A 19,198-nucleotide genomic window follows, 5' to 3' on the forward strand; every position below is an offset into this window, starting at 1 on the left:
AGTCCCTGCTACCCGAAGGTATTGTGGTCTTCCATAGAGCCGAGAAACTCTCTAATTCTCAAGAAAATGTGATCGTTAAAATCTTATGAGGCATATGATGGATGGAGTAGTGGTGTCTGGCGTAGATGCCATCAACCACAAGACAACAAATATTATTCTGATGCAGTGCACATTAGCCTGTGAGACATTGATATATGAGCGTTTTAGGGGAAAGCTCCTGCTGTACGCTGAGTGTTTACGTTGATCATAATCAGTGATATTTCCGCAGCCAGGCTAGGAGCCGGTCCTGTTTCCCCTTCGCCATAAGTCACTGTCATGCGTGTTGGGCCAGTTGTCCCTGAATATACAGGATAGAGGTAGAGAGAATCAGACCAAGGGGGTCGTACTGAAACAACGTAAGCGGAACAACTTGGAGATGGTGATATTTTTGTGACTGGACAGTGAGGAGGGGAGAGAGAAACTTGAGAGCGCGCTCATTATGCTGCCTTGACCCATAGGAGCAGGGACAGGAAGGAAGCCGGACACAGCGCCAAAACGGAACAGAGGTATGTTTTTTTTTCTGCGAACCGACCACAAATAATGAGATTCATTGTTTTCAGCAGGAATGAAAGGGACGAAATTGTTATCTCTGAACATCTCTTGATACTTTATTATTAAAACTCAAGGTTCCAATGCAGGTTATTTATCTGTTTGGAGAAGTCCATGCAACATTTCCATAACCCTACTGTGTAATGTAGCATAGAAAAAGGTCATTCTCCCACCAGTTCTTAAAATGTGGGAAATATCTACAGGGTAAATGTAATTTTAGCATGAATCTACAGTGAGTAGGGTTATTAACCTCTATGTGGTTAAACTTAATAATACAATTACAGCAAAAAAAAAAAGTCTTACACTGCAGCCTGCAGCTGGCTCCCCCTTTTGTTTAGCTTCTAATGCTTCCTACAAAACATCGAAAATCACTGTGGCCAGAAAATTTCGAAATGTCATCCCCCTCCCTGCTGTTATAATCTCTCATATAAAGCAGTGGGTAGAGCGTTAAAGTCCTACTTTTACGTGCTCACTATCTACATAATAGTGATAGCAAACACATGTGGTCTGGTTAATGCCAGTGTCCTGAGGGTAGCGCTGCCATCAAATAGCAGTTCCATGGCGTAGTGTACTGCAGGTCTGAAAAGCCCATGTCTAAATGTGTCGGATATTCAGTAAACCTTTTGCTAAAAGATGTGGGCACGATTTAAAACTGTTATTTCTTCTGATTGAGGGGATGAGTGGGTTCGGTGACATTCTAATTCAATTTAAAAATTGTTATTTCCAGAGTTTGTTCCTGTGGTTTCAGAGCGTCTTGAATATTTGGTCCTTGGGTGACACACTATATTGCCACCACTGGTCAGCCCTGTATGTGTGTTTGGCTTGCTGCTGTATTCCTACACCACTGCCATGAATGACCTTATCACCATCGTCTCTCAACATCATCGGCCAAACCAGCCTCTATTTATTGCATTCTATTATAAACTTATGAAGTGATGACTTATGCTGGCACTCGTTTATCATCATGTGCCTTGGATTGAAATGAGTCAGTATTTTCTCATTCAGCGGGGACTATAATTTTCTGAGACCGCTTCAAATTCCGCATGAACATAGCCCATTCAAAATATTTGTAATAAATGTTTGCAGGCCATTTGCAGGCCATACTCTTGTCCCCTTGTTCTGTATTTTCACTAGTACCATAAACATGTGCAGTATAGTTAGGTTAGTATAGTAACCCTCTCTTGAACATGAATGATGCTGAGTTTAATACACAGTTGCATTAAAAATTCCAACACATCAAACACATTATCATCTTTAATTAACATTACCAACACATTATCATCTTATTATGCATATATTGCATAATATTGCCAGCATATTTATTTACAGTACAGTTTAAATAATGCATTATGCCGTGCATGCATCCACACCTCATGAATGAGGATTATGTCAAAAACCAGTAGAAAGTGAAATAAGTTTATGGACAAAAATTGGGAAAGGAATCCATGAGGAACAACATTACATGAGTGCTGTGCTCATTTATGACACTATGCAAAGAGCCCGGAGCTTAGCACCAGGCTTTACACATACTTAAAATGGAGCCAGTAATTTACAGTAGAGAGTCACTGCGAATGCCTTGGAAACATCCCATTGGTTTGCGTATTGAGACTCTTTTTATTGCCCAAAGTCGTGAATAAATGAATGTAAACTGGTTGCACCTCCCATGAGACCAGACAACCAAGTCATTAAAAGTCTGATGAAGCTTTGCTGGAATGAGAGAGGGAGTTAAAAAAAAAAAGACAGGGAGGGAAAAGGGGAGAGTTGGAGGACAGAAGGAGAGGAGAAGGGGAAAGAGGGAGGATGCAGTCTGGAGAGAGAAAACACTTAGTATAATTAAGAGTAATGCGCTTTGGACAAGACTCAAGCCTGGTTAGGGAGGACGAGTGTGGAGAGCTTGGCACAGCAGGGGAGCGTTGCAGTGGAGTCTCACAACAGATGAAGCATGGCTTGATCTAATAAGGTGTTCGATACCTGCAGCGTGGAGCATGTTGGGCCACATACAGCGGGATGACAGTGTTAGCAGCTGCTGTGGAAGGACAGCAGCAGCAGTTGGAGGACACATGATTCTCTTAAAAGCATAACTTTCAACTTAACCTTGTAAGGGGGAGAAAGTGTGACTCTTAAGCCTTTTGCATCTTAAGAGGGACTTTCATAATGTATGGATCTCCCACTTGTGTTTATGGTTAACAAAACAACATGTACATAGGAGCTGGCAAACAGATTTCGGCAGATTTGGACAAATATTAGTTGATTGTGACAAAATGCACGCATTTGATATTTAAAAATGATTTTCTCTATCTTTCACAGCAATTCAATCAATGTCAACCGCCATTAACTCTATATTTAAGAATTTTGTTTTTGTGTTTTTGCTACTAAAACCGCTTTGTCTACATCTTTAAAATTCCCTGACATAGTAAAAAGGGTAACATCTTGTGGGACTGCAGTGTTATTAAACATGTGGCAATCGTTATGATGATATAATGGTTTCAAATTGTAATGGATTTGCACAACATCTTACAGTCAACATTTGACTCTAAGTGCGGCCAACGAAAACCAAAGTCAACATCTCTGCAGTGAAAAGTATTTGAGACTTTCCAATAAGAATATGCTCCTCTTAATGATCAACTGCTGTAGAAACACACAGTAAGATTATTACAGCAGTAAAAATGGAATGTTTTGTCTCTTCCACTGCACAATGTGTTACAGATTGATAGTGGTTTCATCGGCATTTTGTGGTATGTATGTCTTATTTGATAGTTGACAGAGAGACAGGGAAGATGGGGGAAGAGGGATATGACATTAATCCACCAGGCCCAATTGATAATGTCTTTGCCTGGATTTTACCGTTTTCCTCTTATCCTCACATGAAGAAGTCTTCACCAATCTTAGCCTCAAAGAATAAGCATTTCATTATTTTTATTTGGTTATATCTTGATTAACTTCAGTATTTATTCACAGAGGATGCTAATTACTTTGCCTTCTTTGCTAGAGACTTACTTAACAGGCAATGTTGATATTACAAAGTCTGTGACACAATCTGTGTGTTCAGGAAATATGTGGATGATAAATGAAATAACAATGGGTGGACCAAGCAAAATATGTGTAGGCCTATCCTGTTTGTTTAAGATGGACCAAGTGCTAATCTCAGAGGATTCAGAGTTCAAGTTTCTGTCTCCACTACATGAGCTCCATGCCTTATTTAGCAATTTTTTTTATGTTCATCATTATCTAAGAACCAAATAGGAATGGAGTGAATATAATTATTATGGGGTAGGTATTAGGTATCAGTGAAAAAAGTGGATCTCACTGATCATTGACTACTATGTAATTGCTTGTTTTAATTGGCTTGATCTGGCCCATTTGATTCAGCCCTCTCTGTTATGATGTTTGTATGTGGCTTTGTATAATAATTTATATTTACTGTATATAGCTTCTTTCGGTACAAGTCTTAACATTTCTTAGCATTTTGCTGATTTGTTTGTTGTACTATTCTCCCTTGCTCTGGATGGAGACACTTCTCAAGCACAAAATGAATAAATTGCTGATCACAAAAATGCTGCTGTAAGTTGAAAACAGTGGAAGTTTATCTGTGAGACGGCTACTGCAAATCCATTTAGTTTCCCTTCCAGTCATGCCATAGACCAGTACTGTCGCTGTTGGGGCTTGACTACACAGACAATAGAACAGAAGACTCCATGTTGGTTTGCAAATGTGGCAAAATTTCATTCATTTATTCAAGCATTTTATTTACCTGCTTATTCCAAGTCATGGTCACGGGGGGCTGGAGCCTATCCCAGCATGCACTGGGTGGAAGGCAGCTAGGGAAACATCATGGACAGGTTGTGGCAAAATCGGATTTAGCATTCTCAAAGCCGTGTGAGGTCTGGGTTTTTTATTGCTCTCCAAACAGATAATCAAACTTGCATAACTACTTCCTCCCTGCAACACAAATTATACAGTAGTTCGCACATACAGTACTTCAAACATGGCTGTGCAGTCTCTTTACATTGATACACATTTAAATCATGCTCATGTTTAATCATTAAATCATGCTCATGTTTTACACATGTCACTACACACAAGACACACAAAAGCACCACAGAAGACAGACATATATCCCTGTGTGACTAATGAACCGATTTCTGTGTATTCAAATTCCCTCTTTAAACAAACAGGAGAAGAAGCCTCCCTTGGGCCTTTGAACGTGTCATATAAAGGGTCATAATGCAAATAAAAGGGAGAGTCTGAAGTAATGAAAACATGGCTCATGTTTGACAGGGAGGCGATGTGGGGTGAACCTCAACAGTGTGGCGGGTGTAACAGAGTCACATCGACTCATGAGTAACTGCCCTCTGCAATGTATATCCTCATGTATATACACACACACAGACACACACGCACAATTATATGTATATATGTATGTATGCACACGCACGGCACATTCGCACACATGTACACACACATAGTACTCATCAGCTGCTGGGAGACAGGCCAGGCGGGCTGTGGAGAGCAAACAGCTGCTCTGACATATCACCTTTCAATACCACACCAAAAGACTGGCTCTGTGGGCCCACTAATGTCCATGTAGATACAGTCGGAACGGAAATGTCACGGTTCCCCACAGAATGTTAATTGATCTAACCAAACAAATACCCGGACAGCCAGGACAACACACAGGAATCCTTTAATGATACAGCGAGACGGTGTCGGTTCCTTGTACCAAAAGTAGATAATTGAGATGAAATTAAATAACAAGTAATTGCATTTCTATATAGACATCAGTTTTATAGGTTGTGCTGGAGCAAAAAGGTAGAAAATAATTGGCCTTATTTGTCAAGCTTTACACAAAACGTGTATGAACAGCACTCTAAGTAACATGTAATCTAAACAATTTCTGCAAATTAGTAATTTTGTGTTGCATTATATTTAAAAATAGATGTGGCCGTGTATTCCACCCACTTAAACTGTCTAAACGTACTGATAAATTAAATAGTAGATGAAGCCTTGAGACAAAGAATTAAATAACTCCTTTCTAATATATATATTTTTCTTTTTGGCAGCCTTTTTTGGCAGCCCTGACTTTCATTTGTACAGTCAGTATGCATCATTTGAAGTGTGTGTTTTAGCTGTTACACCAGCAGAGCAAGCATGCAACCTCTACTCTCTCAAACTGAAGTATGAATATAGACAACGCTCCAAGTTACAGCCTCTTTCCACGTGGATAATTTGAAACCATCAGTCAACTTGGAAACTTCAAGCCTTCTGTATCTGCAGGCTCCTGTCATCCCACCGCTGAATGAAGGTGCAGCAGCCTGTGGGAGCTGGTGTGGTTTACTGCAACAGACACAGTTCACATCACTTCAATTCAGGCTGATGTCTTACAAAAATACTGATGTTGCCTTTTGGATATTGTATGATAAATTGCTTTGGATGTCTTTCCCAAGGAGTCAGCATGGCAGAGTGTGCCTTGGTCCACCTTTTCCCATAACAAAGGTAGTGTAACCAGAAGTCAAAGATCTTGTTTTTATGAGTAGCCTATTGCTCACATCCTTGTTTTTAACTGTGCCTAAGCATTAGTCACATACTGGCCATTATGCTTTTGCACCCATAGGAATATTTACTGTCCATGTATTGTCTGTTATTGTTTATAATAAGTTTTTCGCCTTTTTAAATCAATATGTAGCCTGTAATTTGCATATTGTGTTGCCCGCTCAGTCACCCATTCACTTGCATGCCTACTTACATTCATGAATAAGTATGCATGTATAAGAGAATGGGTGAGGGAGTAGGTGAGTCAGCAGGACTTGGAGTAAACGAGTTAGAGGTGAATGAGCAATAATTTGTTCCCAAATACTATGAAATTTAATGGCTTATTCAAGGTGGTCATTTTCAGTAAGTACAGGGAAGAACCAAATACCTGCTTACACACTTAACAACACTCTCCTTTAAGCCTGTGACAGGGTTTGTGGTTTGACCGCAGAGGGAGTGAGCCGCCCAGCATTCCCGTACAGAGAAAAGTTGTTTTGATTAAAACTGTATCGCATGTGACTGGAGAATTATCCCTGAGACGGTATGAATCTCATTCCCATAAAACAATGCGCCTTGCCATGAGGCTGCTTTAGTCATCCAAATACAATATTTGCATGATTAGCCATTTACTGAGAGATCTTGAAAAGCTCAGCTGGAGTTGTAGATTTGGTGTCCTGATACGGTGTTGTGTGATAGAGTAGGTAGAATCAACAATTCTGCTGAAGTAGTGAATGTACAAGATATGGAATATGTACAGTATGTAGAGTAATGTATGCTCTACTGACTCTTGTGTGTTTTTGTATGCCCTTGAACTATGTTTTGAAACACTGTAAGTTGTCAGTATTTCTGCATTAATGCCATCAAGACAATTGATTGTGATTTCTCTATTTCACATAAACAAATACTGTATCGTTTAAAACAATGGCATCTGCATCTGCTTCCTCTCTATATGATCACAGCATCACATGTAACATATTGCGCTGAATTTTGTTCATCTCAATTCAAACTGTAAACCAAGATGTTATCTGTAATAATCCCATGAATTACTCTCTACCTCAGTGTCTCACACTAGTCCAGACAGGAAACCCACACAGGGACATGAAACATGAGAGCAGCAGTAACCTCATTACTCTTACTGCATTAGAGAGGGATCCCTGCGTTTAGCACTGCCTGGGCCTATGATTTCATTACAGATGCTTGATTCAATACTAACAACTCGGATGACTTCAGGTCAATGACTCAATGACAGCGCTGCGGGCAACACCATCAATCACCTACAAACAACCTTCGCCTCGTTCGCTCCTCTGTTCGATGCGGCTCAACCTGTCCCGCACGCTCTGCCTCGCTGTTAACGGCGCGCTCCGAGTCCCTTCTCCCCTTTTGAACTGTGCTTGCCTGACACATACCACATCGACTCCAGCCCGGAGCATCGGCGCCAAGTGCACAGCTGTGAAAACAATCATTTCACGTCTACTTCCCAATTCTACAGGCTTAACATCAGCTTCTATTTGGGGTCTGTGCTTGTACCTGTGTGTTACAACTCTGTGGGTTTGTTTTTTGCCGTCAGATGCATGCCTGTCGCACAGAAAGAGGGTTGTTCGGTTACACTCAGTCGAGGAAGACATGAAGGAAGAAGGAGGAAGGAAGGAAGGAGGGAAGAAGTCGGGTCAAGGGGACTACAGGGGAAAGACAGACCGAAGGAGACACTAAATAAAACCCTTAATATGATCTCAGGCAGCCTTGTCAAAGAGCTCATATAGAAAGTCAATAGCCTTAATTGTAATTTCAATAAAATCTAGGTCCATTAGGATATTGATTACCAAGACAATTGGATTGATGCACCATAAACTTCAGCCCGACTTAGTGTGATGAGTTCATATTGACATTTCATGGGGCTTGTGTGTGTATATGTGTGTGCGTGTAATAGGTTTTCAGTGTTTACACACCTGTCTGAATATAGCTCGCCATTTCTCCTCCCATTCTTTGTTGCACTGCTTTGTTGTACGGCCATTAAAAAGATTAAAAGAACGATTAAAGGAGCGATTTCCTCCTCGGCCGGTGGGTTGGGACGCCGACCCACATCCCAGCTCCCAGCAGGACACGCAGTCGTAACTGAGGTAATGGCCTTGAACTGGAGGAGTCTTCACAGCCTGCAGCAGAGCTATAAGGTCACTTGCACAGATGATTGAGCCATTACTACCGCTCCACTAGGGGAAGGAAGCAGAACCGAACTTTCAAAGTGCTGGATGTGGAGCCGGTTGTAAATTAAGGTATTCCCTGTATAGTACAGGAATACAAATGATGGAGGTTTTTGTTTGATTATGCATGACAAATGTTGCTGCTCCCCTTCGCGTTTTCCCTCTGATCGCTAAGGAAGCCGGTTGACAATAGATATGTCAAGATGGAGGCAGATGAGAGGAAGCGGTAAAAGCACACAGAGTGAAAGATGTGAAGAAGGCAGCAAAAGACCTTGGATTTAAATGAATGAATGTAGCTGAGGATTTTAATCAAACACTGCTGTGTATGCAGGCACACACAGCACATTCTAACACACACACGTGCTTGCACACACACACACCCAAACAGAGACACACGTAAAACTGGATGTGAGGGGTTGGGGGGCACGTTCAAGGCCTTTGGCACTGCAGACAGCTCATCTGTCGTCCTCGGAGATAAGAAGGAGGATTCAAGGAGGATGGGTCCAGGATGTGAGGCAGACTGTGCCTGTCTGTCTGGAGGCTGAGCGCTCAAGATTGAAATCTTTTGGAGAACTTTGTCGAATGAAATGAGAAGCAACGAGGCAACTTCTTGGGTAAAACCATTTATTCTAGGATTATCTTTTCTGAGTTTTAATGGAAGTCGAGGCAAGACCACCAGGCATATCGTACATGCCTGTTCTTAATGATAATGTATTGTATGTATGCAACAAAATCAGCTCTGCTTTTGCATCTGGGAAGAAATGATTTGAATACTCTAGGACTTCAACCATGTGCTACTTCTGTCTATACAAAGATATATTCAGCCTATTTCCATGAGTAGTTCTTCAATGTTGCCACGCAATCTGCTTCAGTGTCTCACGCAAACCCAAGAGAAAAACATCAGACCGCTTACATTCATCCTCACAGGTCTAACACAGTGCTGCTGCTGTTTTCAAGTCCTGATAGCGCTGGATATTTGTTGCAACTTAAATCCAGAATGGAAAAAAACAGGCCATTTGTCAACGTAATTGTGCTCAGCGCAGAATCCAAAGCGCATTCCCACAATGCTATTTTTGGTTGTGATTTGGACGCAGGCTGTCCCAGAAAGTCACGTTTCTACTGGAGTCTGTGGGGATTTTTTAACTTCCTCATGCAGCTAATTACAGTCATCGTTATGCTGTCTATGAGGAACAGATGGACAATGGGTTTGATGGTCATACTTGGTGATGTGTCACTGCGCCAGCAAAAGACTTGGTCAGGGAGCGTGTCCCAGAAGTCAGAAATGATGAGGAGTTAGTTGCATTTTAAACACAGGAGGGTGGCAGAGGGGATCATAAACTGGGTTTGGCCTGAAGACAGCAGCATACAGGACTGTGTGCTGATGACAGATGGTCTGCGAAGAAGCTGGGATGTCTGCGGTACCAGGCTGTGAAGTGCCAACTGCCCTGGGTGTGTAAATGTTGCATTTCTCCTATCTCTGTAAAAGGAGAAACTGCTGACATGTAGAAATGCAGTTTATACAGTTGTCTGCCAAGGTTGTTTCATCCCTGTGTATACAGAAAGATTCAGAAAGTTCAGAGTTTCTTTGAGTTACGTGGCATTCTACTGTAGCCTACGTCTTGTAGCCACATACAGACACAAAATCTATAAAATTATGTCAAATATAGGCTATATATGTAGCCTATGTTAATATCACATATTGCCAGAGAAATTTGAAAGCGTATTATTTGTAGTGGTAAAATAATAGATGAAAAGATAATAAAACTTACACTTGTATTTGGTTTGTCCACTGCTGTGAGGCAGGCTCTGTCCCAGATGAAACTTTATTCTGTCAACTGCTGTCATCTAGTGGATATTTAGGGCTATTACAAATATGATCACAGATTTTGAGGGGGTTTTTTTTGGTTGGGGGGGGGGTTAGATCAGGAGGAAGTATCCTTTTATTCTATATGCTATATGGATATATTTCAGATAAAACTTGCCCAGGAAGTAGCTTGGCACTGAGAACAGTTTGTCTTTGTTTTGTTTTTGTTTTTGTTTTTTTATATCACATAGAACTTAAGGAAGCCCATTTAAGGCACACTGTCTGCAATATTGTTTCCTAAATATAGTAAACAGAAGAAAACTCACACACCATCATTATGCTTCCTTTCTTTGGAACTAAAATGGCACATAGCTGTGTGTGTGTGTGTGTGTGTGTGTGTGTGTGTGTGTGTGTGTGTGTGTGTGTGTGTGTGTGTGTGTGTGTGTGCGTGCGTGTGTGTGTGTGTGTGCATGTGTGCGTGCGTGTGCAGTTGTATAACTATATACTACTTGTAAAATAAACTAATGATGTTGATTTTGCTAGCCTAAGCTCCTCCAAAGCCCAGAGTCTGATCTCAGCTTGTGCTTTGGTTCATAAAGATCTGCTTTGAAAGTGATCAATAATTTTAAAATCAATTCTAAAACTAACAGGCATTTGTGACTGACTGAAAGCAATCAAAACTATCTTTTTCTTGGAATTTCAACCCTCTACTTTCTCCCAACAGTCTTTAGATGATTTGTTTTATGAAACAAATTAACATCTAATGGTATTTTGTGATATGTTACTATGCATGTTGATCTTAAAGCCAATATATGATACTTGTGAAATATCACACTCTGTGTACTAGTTTGTACAATAAGTTGCACTTCACATAACTGTAATTCTGGCAATTATCCAATAAAGTAAAGAGTATTTCTCCAGTGTTGGTAGTTTTCTCCTCTTGAACTTCATATCCAGCATCTGGCCAAGATTTGAAGGCTTATGTATTACAACCTTTGTCGTTAGCCAACAATGTTTAAAATCTGAAAGGCATTTTATTATATCCATACTATTTTAATCTCAGGCACAGACATTTCATTGATTTCCTTTTGAATATTGGATCGACTTTCCAGGCTTCCTGACATTTTTCTTTCCAAGCGTTATCAAGTTGATAGTTTGCACAGACTGCCATCTTCAGGCAGATCAGTAAGTAAACTAAAAGTGACCTGAGAGGCACATATAACGTGGCACACAGCATTTATCATAATTATATATCATCTTGAAAGAATGTGGACAAGTGATATATATGCAGGTTGCCACTGATCTTCAGTTTTTAGATACATCATGATAAGCAAAGTCACTGAGAGCAGAAATGCAGAGCTGAGCAAATGAATGGGGCTGATACGTATAGCTTTGCACTGGGGGTGACAGTCAGAACCATGTGGACACTTTTCCAGTTCTGCTGCGTAACCCCCTCTGTCACTCCACAGGCATGTCCTGTCCTCCTCATGCCTTATTCTCTTCAGCATTGCCAGGTTTCTTGTCTGTGTTTTTTGACAAGGCTTCTTGGGATGGGGATAAAGTTTGACATCCAACGTGCAGCAGAAGGAATTTTAACCACTCAAGTGCTATAGACTCAACGCCAAATCCAAATCTGTCTGAAGCCTGACATGTAATGGTAAAAAGCATGCTGCTGAAATTGACATCTGCCATTGGCTGATCTTTGGTGCCAGGTAATGATCAGCCAATAGCAGATGGCTATTTCATTAGCATGCCTTACACTTTACCATTAGATGTCAGGCTTTACTCAGAAAACACACAAACCGCCTCAGCTCTGAGATGCTCAGTGAGAATACCAGTCCAAGAAAGGAAACTAATTGGGGTGCGGCCTAGAATAACATTTTCTTTTAAATTTGCCCATTGAAAGAATAATATGTTTTGTGTAACTTATTGTGTTCTAATTCTTGGAGGTTCCACAAAGGCCACAGTCCTCCTGCCAACATCAGCACAGCTTGCGTCTGCATTCCTCTACAGCAACATGACTGCCACATCTCAGTTTGAGAAGCAACGCTGTCTGAGTCTGACTGCCACAGAAACACATCTGACTTACAGAAGACCAGAGTCATGGGAGAAAAGATAGAGAAATTGAACTAATTGTATGCACTGGCCAAGTTTTGTCTTCAATGTATGCCCAACTGGAATAGGTTAATGTTAAAACAATGTTAAAACAAATGGAATAAATAAAAGTTGTTTTATGTGGTTGCACTACTGGTAACTGTTCTCTGGCCGTTTGGAGAGAGTGGACGTTGCCAACCAGCGAACAGAGCCTTTCTTTGTGGTTTCTGCATATGTTTTCTTTACAGAGCTTTGGCTGTGTGCATTGCCTAATTAGAAATAATCACTTAGCTGGGTTTTGAGTTCGTAGTGTGAACTTTCCACTTTCGGCCTCCTGAGGAGCACAAACTGAGCTGGTGCCCGGTGGCCATCCTGGCACCGGCACACACACTCCAACCCTCTGAGGGATACTGCTGCTGGTGCAACCACAACTAACTTTGACCATAGATATATAAACAGTGGTCTCAGAGGACCAGAGTACATGAATGTGGGCTCTCACCCATTCAGTTCTTGAACCCACAAAAGTCAAGTCAGAATAAAGTGCATTTTGTCCTCAAAGCATTTTTGAAAGAAAGTGAAAAGGCATGCGTCTGATAGACACAAGATGTTTCACATGAAAAACTGCTGTTATGGTTGAACATACTGTTAATGGCAATGATGGTGGACTCTGAGGCAGTAAATGATGACTGTGTTTACATGTTACCTGGTTTACTGGTTGCAACTGAATTATCTAACCAGTCAAACTGAAAAGTAGCTGGGCTTGTACTGGATTAACTGATGAGAACCACTTTGACATTTTAAGACTCTACAATTACTCTAGGTTACTCTAGAATGTGGTGTTCACTCATGTATGTATTCATTTATACATACAGCATATACTGTATATGGGTATCATTTTATTCAAGACAAGAGTACATTTTCCCCCAGTAATGGATTATTTCATCTGCATATACATTTTTGTCTTGTAAGGAGCAGTAGGATGAAGAGGAAAATGAGGAGCATTCGGAAAGACAATGGGGAGAAGAAACATAAGAGAATTGCTGCTGCTGCTACTCATGATGATGATGATGATGATGATGTTGATGAAAAAGATGATGATGATGATGATGAAGAAGAAGTGTCAGTAACACCTGCAAATGTGGTTGGCAAAATGATTTAATGTAAAAGAGAGAGTCTGAACCTGATGACAACCAGCTGGACGCATTAAAAGGCTGAGAGTCAGCTTTGGCCAGAGAGAGAGAGAGAGAGAGAGAGAGAGATCAGATTGGGGAGTGGTAGGGAGGGGAAAAGAGAAGGCAGCCCTGAGGAGAGAGTATAAGAATAATGATGGAGGTGTACAGCACTACAGCATGTGAAGCAGCAGATTCCAAGTAAAGGGAGGGAAGAAATGCAGCAGATGGGTGGTCTGAAGACTCTGAGCTCTATCTGACACTGACACAGTGTTAGTAGAGACTTGGAGCAGACTGCTGACAGAGTCACTGGGCCACCATGCTGCCCTGCAGGGTCGTATTTGTTGGTCTGATCTACTGCTTCATCAACATGGGAGCCACACAGCATCGGGCCAAAGGTAAGGCTGAACTAAATCACTATAAACATGCTGAATGCAGTATAGTTTTCTGTGTGTGCCTGTGAGAGAAAGAGTAAGAAAAATGAAGATAGGGGTAGTAGAGAGATTTTTCATTAACAGTATTTGTTTGCACCCACAAATTTCCTTCTTAGAGCAAAGACATTTAGAAGGAATGTTAATGCTATAACATACATCTGCTCTTTATGAGGATGTTGTATTAATAACCTCTCAAAAATGATAGCAGTAACTACTGTCATGTCAGGTTTTGTTTTACACTCATGTTTCTGGGCCACACCATGCCATGCATTGACTGTCACGCTATCAGCCCCTTATTGGTCCAGCTCTATACTGTCATGTTGAGCCAGAGGATGACATATTCTCATCTGTTATTCCCTTTCCAATCACTGTTGAAATTTTGATGAAAACAAATTTGAGAACTACAAGCATACTCCTGCAATTGGAATGAATTACCTCATTATGTGTATTGGATGTCAGAATGTGTTTAGTGTGATCTGCTAGAGCTCAACCAACACCTCCCCATGCACAAACACCACCCTGTTGTGAGGAGCTACAAGAATGTGCTTTTTTAATTGTTACCGTATGCAAAAGGGCAGGTAGTCTAAGTGTTGTCTAAGTTAGCTTAGTTAGCTGTTATGTGTGTCACAGGATGATTAAACAATGATCAATCAGTCTAATCACTGTCTAATCACTATGGTGCGTCCACGTTAGTGTTGATCTGTACAGAGACAGTTACCAGCAGTAGCTATTACAGTACGTCAGCCTGGCTGTCAACATCTATTACAGCAGAGCCTCACAAGCCCCTGGGATGAGTGGAGTCTGTTGATATCTGGAAAAATCTCTGACCATTTGTGTTTGTTTAGGGTCAAAGAGAGAAGTGATGATGTGACATTGAAGTAATTGTTTTTTATCTGGTAAATTCAGTTCCTCTGCAGTCCACGTCTGACAGCAGAGGAGAGTGTTGCTTCCCCCACCCCCTCTCTCTCTTTGATATTTGACAGAATATCAAAGTGGAATGGAATTGAATAGGATAAGATACGATACAAACACAATACATTACAGCTCTTGTAGAATGTCAATGTCCAGCACAAGAGCTGCTCCTAAATAAGTGGGTCCTTTTACCCGATACAGACTTCAACGTTAAATATCTTTAAAGTTGCATTTCAGTTTCATTCTCTGGTAGCTACATGGTTCAGATGTCATCTGCACCTGTTTCCAATAGGACAACAATGGCTAGGCTCCAAAAATTATCTGACAGAGGAAACTGATACCGTAAATCCTCTAATATTGGCCCGGGCCTTTATTTACCTCAACTGCAGAGGGTACCAGGCCTTTATTGGAAGCAGGCTTATATTAGAGACAGGCCTTTATTTCTAATTCCCTCTGTTTGATATATAAGTATATTTGCTCATATTTTAGTACGAAGCCTCCTTGTTTTCTGATCTGCTTCTGTTGGGGTTCGTTAGGTAGCCGTTTTTTTGTTACTGCAATGCATTACTGATAATTACGGTAATCGACGATGGCATGCTCCAGAGACTTCCGCCAGCCGAGCCATCTTGTGGCACTTGTACGTTACTACAAACTACAGTTACAAACAGGCACCAGGAGTTTACCGGTATCCACCGTTGTTTGCATGTAAGCTGAAGCTAACTGAAGCTAAGAATAGAATCTATACAGTTATATCATGTCACGTCCCATCCCCTCTTATTGCGACCCAATTAGATTATAGATTCACCAGATTTGCCCAAATTAAACTCTGGTGTCAGGTATGGTCACTTCTCCATCCAGAAGAAGTGACAAATCGCAACTTAAGATCGAAATCCAAACTGTCTCCTAAACAGCAGGTAGTGAGCGCCCTGTCCAGAGAAAGCTGGACTCACCAACATTCAAATTTTTGCCTCTCTCATCCCTTTGGTTTCCTTTGGTATAAAGCATCACAGACCAGCCGAGTTGGTAAATATGAGCGTGCTGTGTGCAGTTTACTGACGTCACGTCACATGATTTTTGGGTATTGGCATGTTTTTCAAACAGTTAACCTCTCGCTGCCATTTGGGGCCGCCAACATGCAAAGTTAATGCTAGTACAGCTTTAAGAGCACCTTGTGATCTAAGTAAAACAATCTCATGATGTTATTCAATATTATTAATCTATTGGAATTAAGTTCCCTTGAATGAACAAGTATGATTGCACCTTGGAATATCAAATTAGGTAAAAATTCCTAAATACAGGCACACAAACACTGCATCTCCATGGAGGCAATGGGACCTTTTGGAGGGAAAGGCTAAAGTGATGGAAAGGTTTGTTGGTGTTGGAATAAGTCTTTCATCAGTGTTTGGTACGGAATATAGATTTACTTAATCCTGGAGATTTGGAGGGCTCATCAAAAAGAAGGAGAATTCCTGAGACTCAGTTCCACATGGCCTTATTGAGCTTAGATTAATGGAGGCCATTATCTCAACATCATGACGGACTTGCATGGATGATTTGGTCATGCACAAGTCTATTAAAACACCATCATCACATTGCACTTGTCGGACCTGCCACAAACAGCAGATGGTGGATGGTGAGGAGTGAAGGGGTAGTCTGGGTAATTGACCCTGGCTCAATCATTTGGTTTAATGGATGTCCAATTTATGTCTCTCTCTCTCTCTTTCTCTCTTTCTCTCTCTCTCTCTCTCTCTCTCTCTCTCTCTCACCTTCACCTTCTAAATATCTTTGTAGATGCAATTAATATGCGTTAGAGTCAGAACATCTTTACTCCAGACCTTGGCAAAGTAGTTCAAGTTGAATGCTTTTGATTACAAAACATATTTAATTCTTGACTCATACAAGAGCACAATAACATACAGTATATTGCAAGGGATGTGTCCACTTGAGTCAAAAGGAAAATATTTGAAACAAACATATATGCCTACTATATTCGGTCTTATTTAACTCAATGCTTGTCATAGCAGAGAAATGTAACTTAATCATCAAAACTCATTTGCACAAAATCAATGAGATTAGACACACAATACAGTTTAGTCTGTATCTGTAGCTGTAAAGAAATTCTGTCTGCCAGCCTATTACTGTCTTCTGCCTGTATGCCTGTCTGTCTTGTCTGTATCTCTGTCTGCATGTCTGCCTGTTCTCTTTCTCTCTACCCCGCCATCTGGTCACCTTTTCAACTGCGCTGTTACGTGAAGCATGTCTCTTATACCATATGAAACTAAACTTTCATGAGCTCCAGATTTGACCAACATTAATAAAACCAGCCAGGAAAGAATATTGGCACTGTTATGTGGGAGGAGGAGACCTGGGTATTGTAGTGGAGTTACTGGACAGTAAGTGAAAACAGTAGTCCATGGGTTTCTGGCACAATCTGTTTCCCCCTTCTATCCATCTTTTCTTTCTCATCTGCTCTGCTTATCATCCTATCTTGTCGATGCAATCTTGAAATATCAGTGAAAATTGTTTTTGTGTGGGGGCATAGGGAGTTTTGTTTTAGTCTATGCGTAGTCATGCTGGTTAGTGCTCCTCGTGCTCCAATCATAAGACAAGTAAGGCGAAAGGTTTTTCCCTGACGTCTCTCTGTGACCAGATCATACAGATCACATTTGTTGTGGTCAACACCCATCTGAACCATGAGGTTAAGCAATGCTGTGAAAACGAGGCTGAAGCACTGCGCTGATCTCATCTGGAGCCCGTAGTATAATCCATGTGTTGCTCCGCCTTTGATTCCTCCTCTGCCTTTGAAGCTCGAGGTCACATCTCATCGCCTGCAGATAGGAGTCATCCGCTGCAGAGCGTCTGAAATGAATAGTGTGCTGCACTGTATGACTGACTGCAGTATGTCCTGGTCTGGGCCTGATGGGGCTGGGCCTCACATGTGCCAGAACACAACACTAGTAAAAGCCAACTGCTGTTATTTATGGCACGTATCAAAGGACTGCAAGGTTTAGAGCATGTTACTCGCCTGTCTCGGGGAATTCAACTTAACAGCACATAAATTAGATCCAAGGAACCTTCTCGGTGCGCAGCAGTGAATCAAATGATAAAAAACATTTGGGGAAAGCTGAAAGGACCAGTTTGGTCAGGTAACTGTCCTTGCTTTTCCAGTGCTCTTCACGCCCTCTCTCTGTCTCTCTCTCCCCTTACCTATTAGCCCTGTTTCCAGCTGCAGTCAGAATAAAGAGAGGGACGGCAACAGTGGTGAACCCCACCTTCCAGAACTCCTTAGATGATGTTAACCTACTTTTTGAGGTGAGACAAAAATACAAGAAAATACAAAGCTTTTTCAAGGGAGATTTTTCAAATAGGAACCAGTAATAACCCGGAGAGTGAATATTGATGACAATTTGCTTTTTCCCCCACCATATAGATCCTACTGTCAGGCGTACATTTTGGAGACAGTGGACAGTTCTCAGTGAAAGACGCTGAGCTGGCCTCCCTCCGAAAGACAAAAAACCTGGAGGTCATCTTTGAGGACGTAGTGCCCAGGAAGCTGACAGACATACGCAGGCTGACTTCTGACCTTTCAAATCATATTGGTCACCTGCATCAGGAAGACTTCGAGCGTACTATGTTGACCATGGTGTACACCGCCCAGCAGATGGTCAATTCCACCTCTGACCAACAAAGAGATATTTGGGCAGAGTCCTTTGTTAGCTTGTACAAAGCCATCAATCAGGATCTGACTGGAACAACCTGACTGGATACTGTTGTTGCTAAACAATGGCTCCTTGTTGGAGTTTAGTAGGCACATGGAAAAAAAAACTTTTTGGTGGAAATTATTCATTGATCTCAATGGGTCCTGGTTTGCGCAAAGAGAAAATGGTGCCTCTGGTCTGCTGGTAGGCGATGAGGAACCTGAGAGAAAAAGTCTTATCTTGGAGCAGGAATGTGATGGACTGTTGCCACAAATGGGCAAAGTGCATGGGCTGATAATAAAACAATAATTAAACTATTAGCTGTCACAGTAAATAGTTTAATAAAACAATTATTAAACTATTAGCTGTCACAGTAAAAGTTGGTTCCAACATGAGGTTCTTACATGGAACAATACATTGGAACCACACACTACTGTGTATGTGATGCAGCAATAAACATCTTGGATTTATTTACATTCACGTGTCTTTTCAGTGTTTGTTTACTAGCACCCGGGCATGATAGCAGGCTACGGCTGATAAGACACTAGTGATAAAACCTCAAGAACTCAAAACCTCAGAAATTGATGTTTTCAAATGGTATGCTTAGTAGCATCATGTTCTGCGAATACAAATTACTGTACATAAAAAACATTTCTCAAGATTATACATTTCAGCTTTCACAACAATTTACACAAATTCAAATAAAACTTTCACCATATTCTACTAAGTATCTCCTTAAGAATTGTCCATATACCGACCAATCCTATGCAAG

General features: G+C 41.1%; 1 protein-coding gene across 1 annotated transcript; it reads left to right on the forward strand.

The window, feature by feature from the left end:
• The first annotated feature begins 13,596 nt into the window (after positions 1-13,596).
• LOC139909685 (protein FAM180A-like) lies at positions 13,597-18,885 on the forward strand. Its single transcript, XM_071896881.2, has 3 exons — positions 13,597-13,780; positions 17,943-18,040; positions 18,159-18,885. Exons 1-3 carry the CDS (start codon positions 13,702-13,704, stop codon positions 18,486-18,488), a joined length of 507 nt encoding a protein of 168 aa, XP_071752982.1. The 5' UTR covers positions 13,597-13,701; the 3' UTR covers positions 18,489-18,885.
• The last annotated feature ends 313 nt before the right edge of the window (positions 18,886-19,198 follow it).

The sequence above is a fragment of the Centroberyx gerrardi genome, chromosome 4 (genome assembly GCF_048128805.1).
Source record: "Centroberyx gerrardi isolate f3 chromosome 4, fCenGer3.hap1.cur.20231027, whole genome shotgun sequence".
Taxonomy (NCBI): Eukaryota; Metazoa; Chordata; class Actinopteri; order Beryciformes; family Berycidae; genus Centroberyx; species Centroberyx gerrardi.

Bases quoted from the DNA above. Each gene is read 5' to 3' on its own strand.
- LOC139909685 (XM_071896881.2), top strand. From the start codon at position 13,702: ATGCTGCCCTGCAGGGTCGTATTTGTTGGTCTGATCTACTGCTTCATC. The intron at 13,781-17,942 runs GTAAGGCTGAAC...CTTACCTATTAG, and splicing joins CACACAGCATCGGGCCAAAG to CCCTGTTTCCAGCTGCAGTC. The intron at 18,041-18,158 runs GTGAGACAAAAA...CCCACCATATAG, and splicing joins ATGTTAACCTACTTTTTGAG to ATCCTACTGTCAGGCGTACA.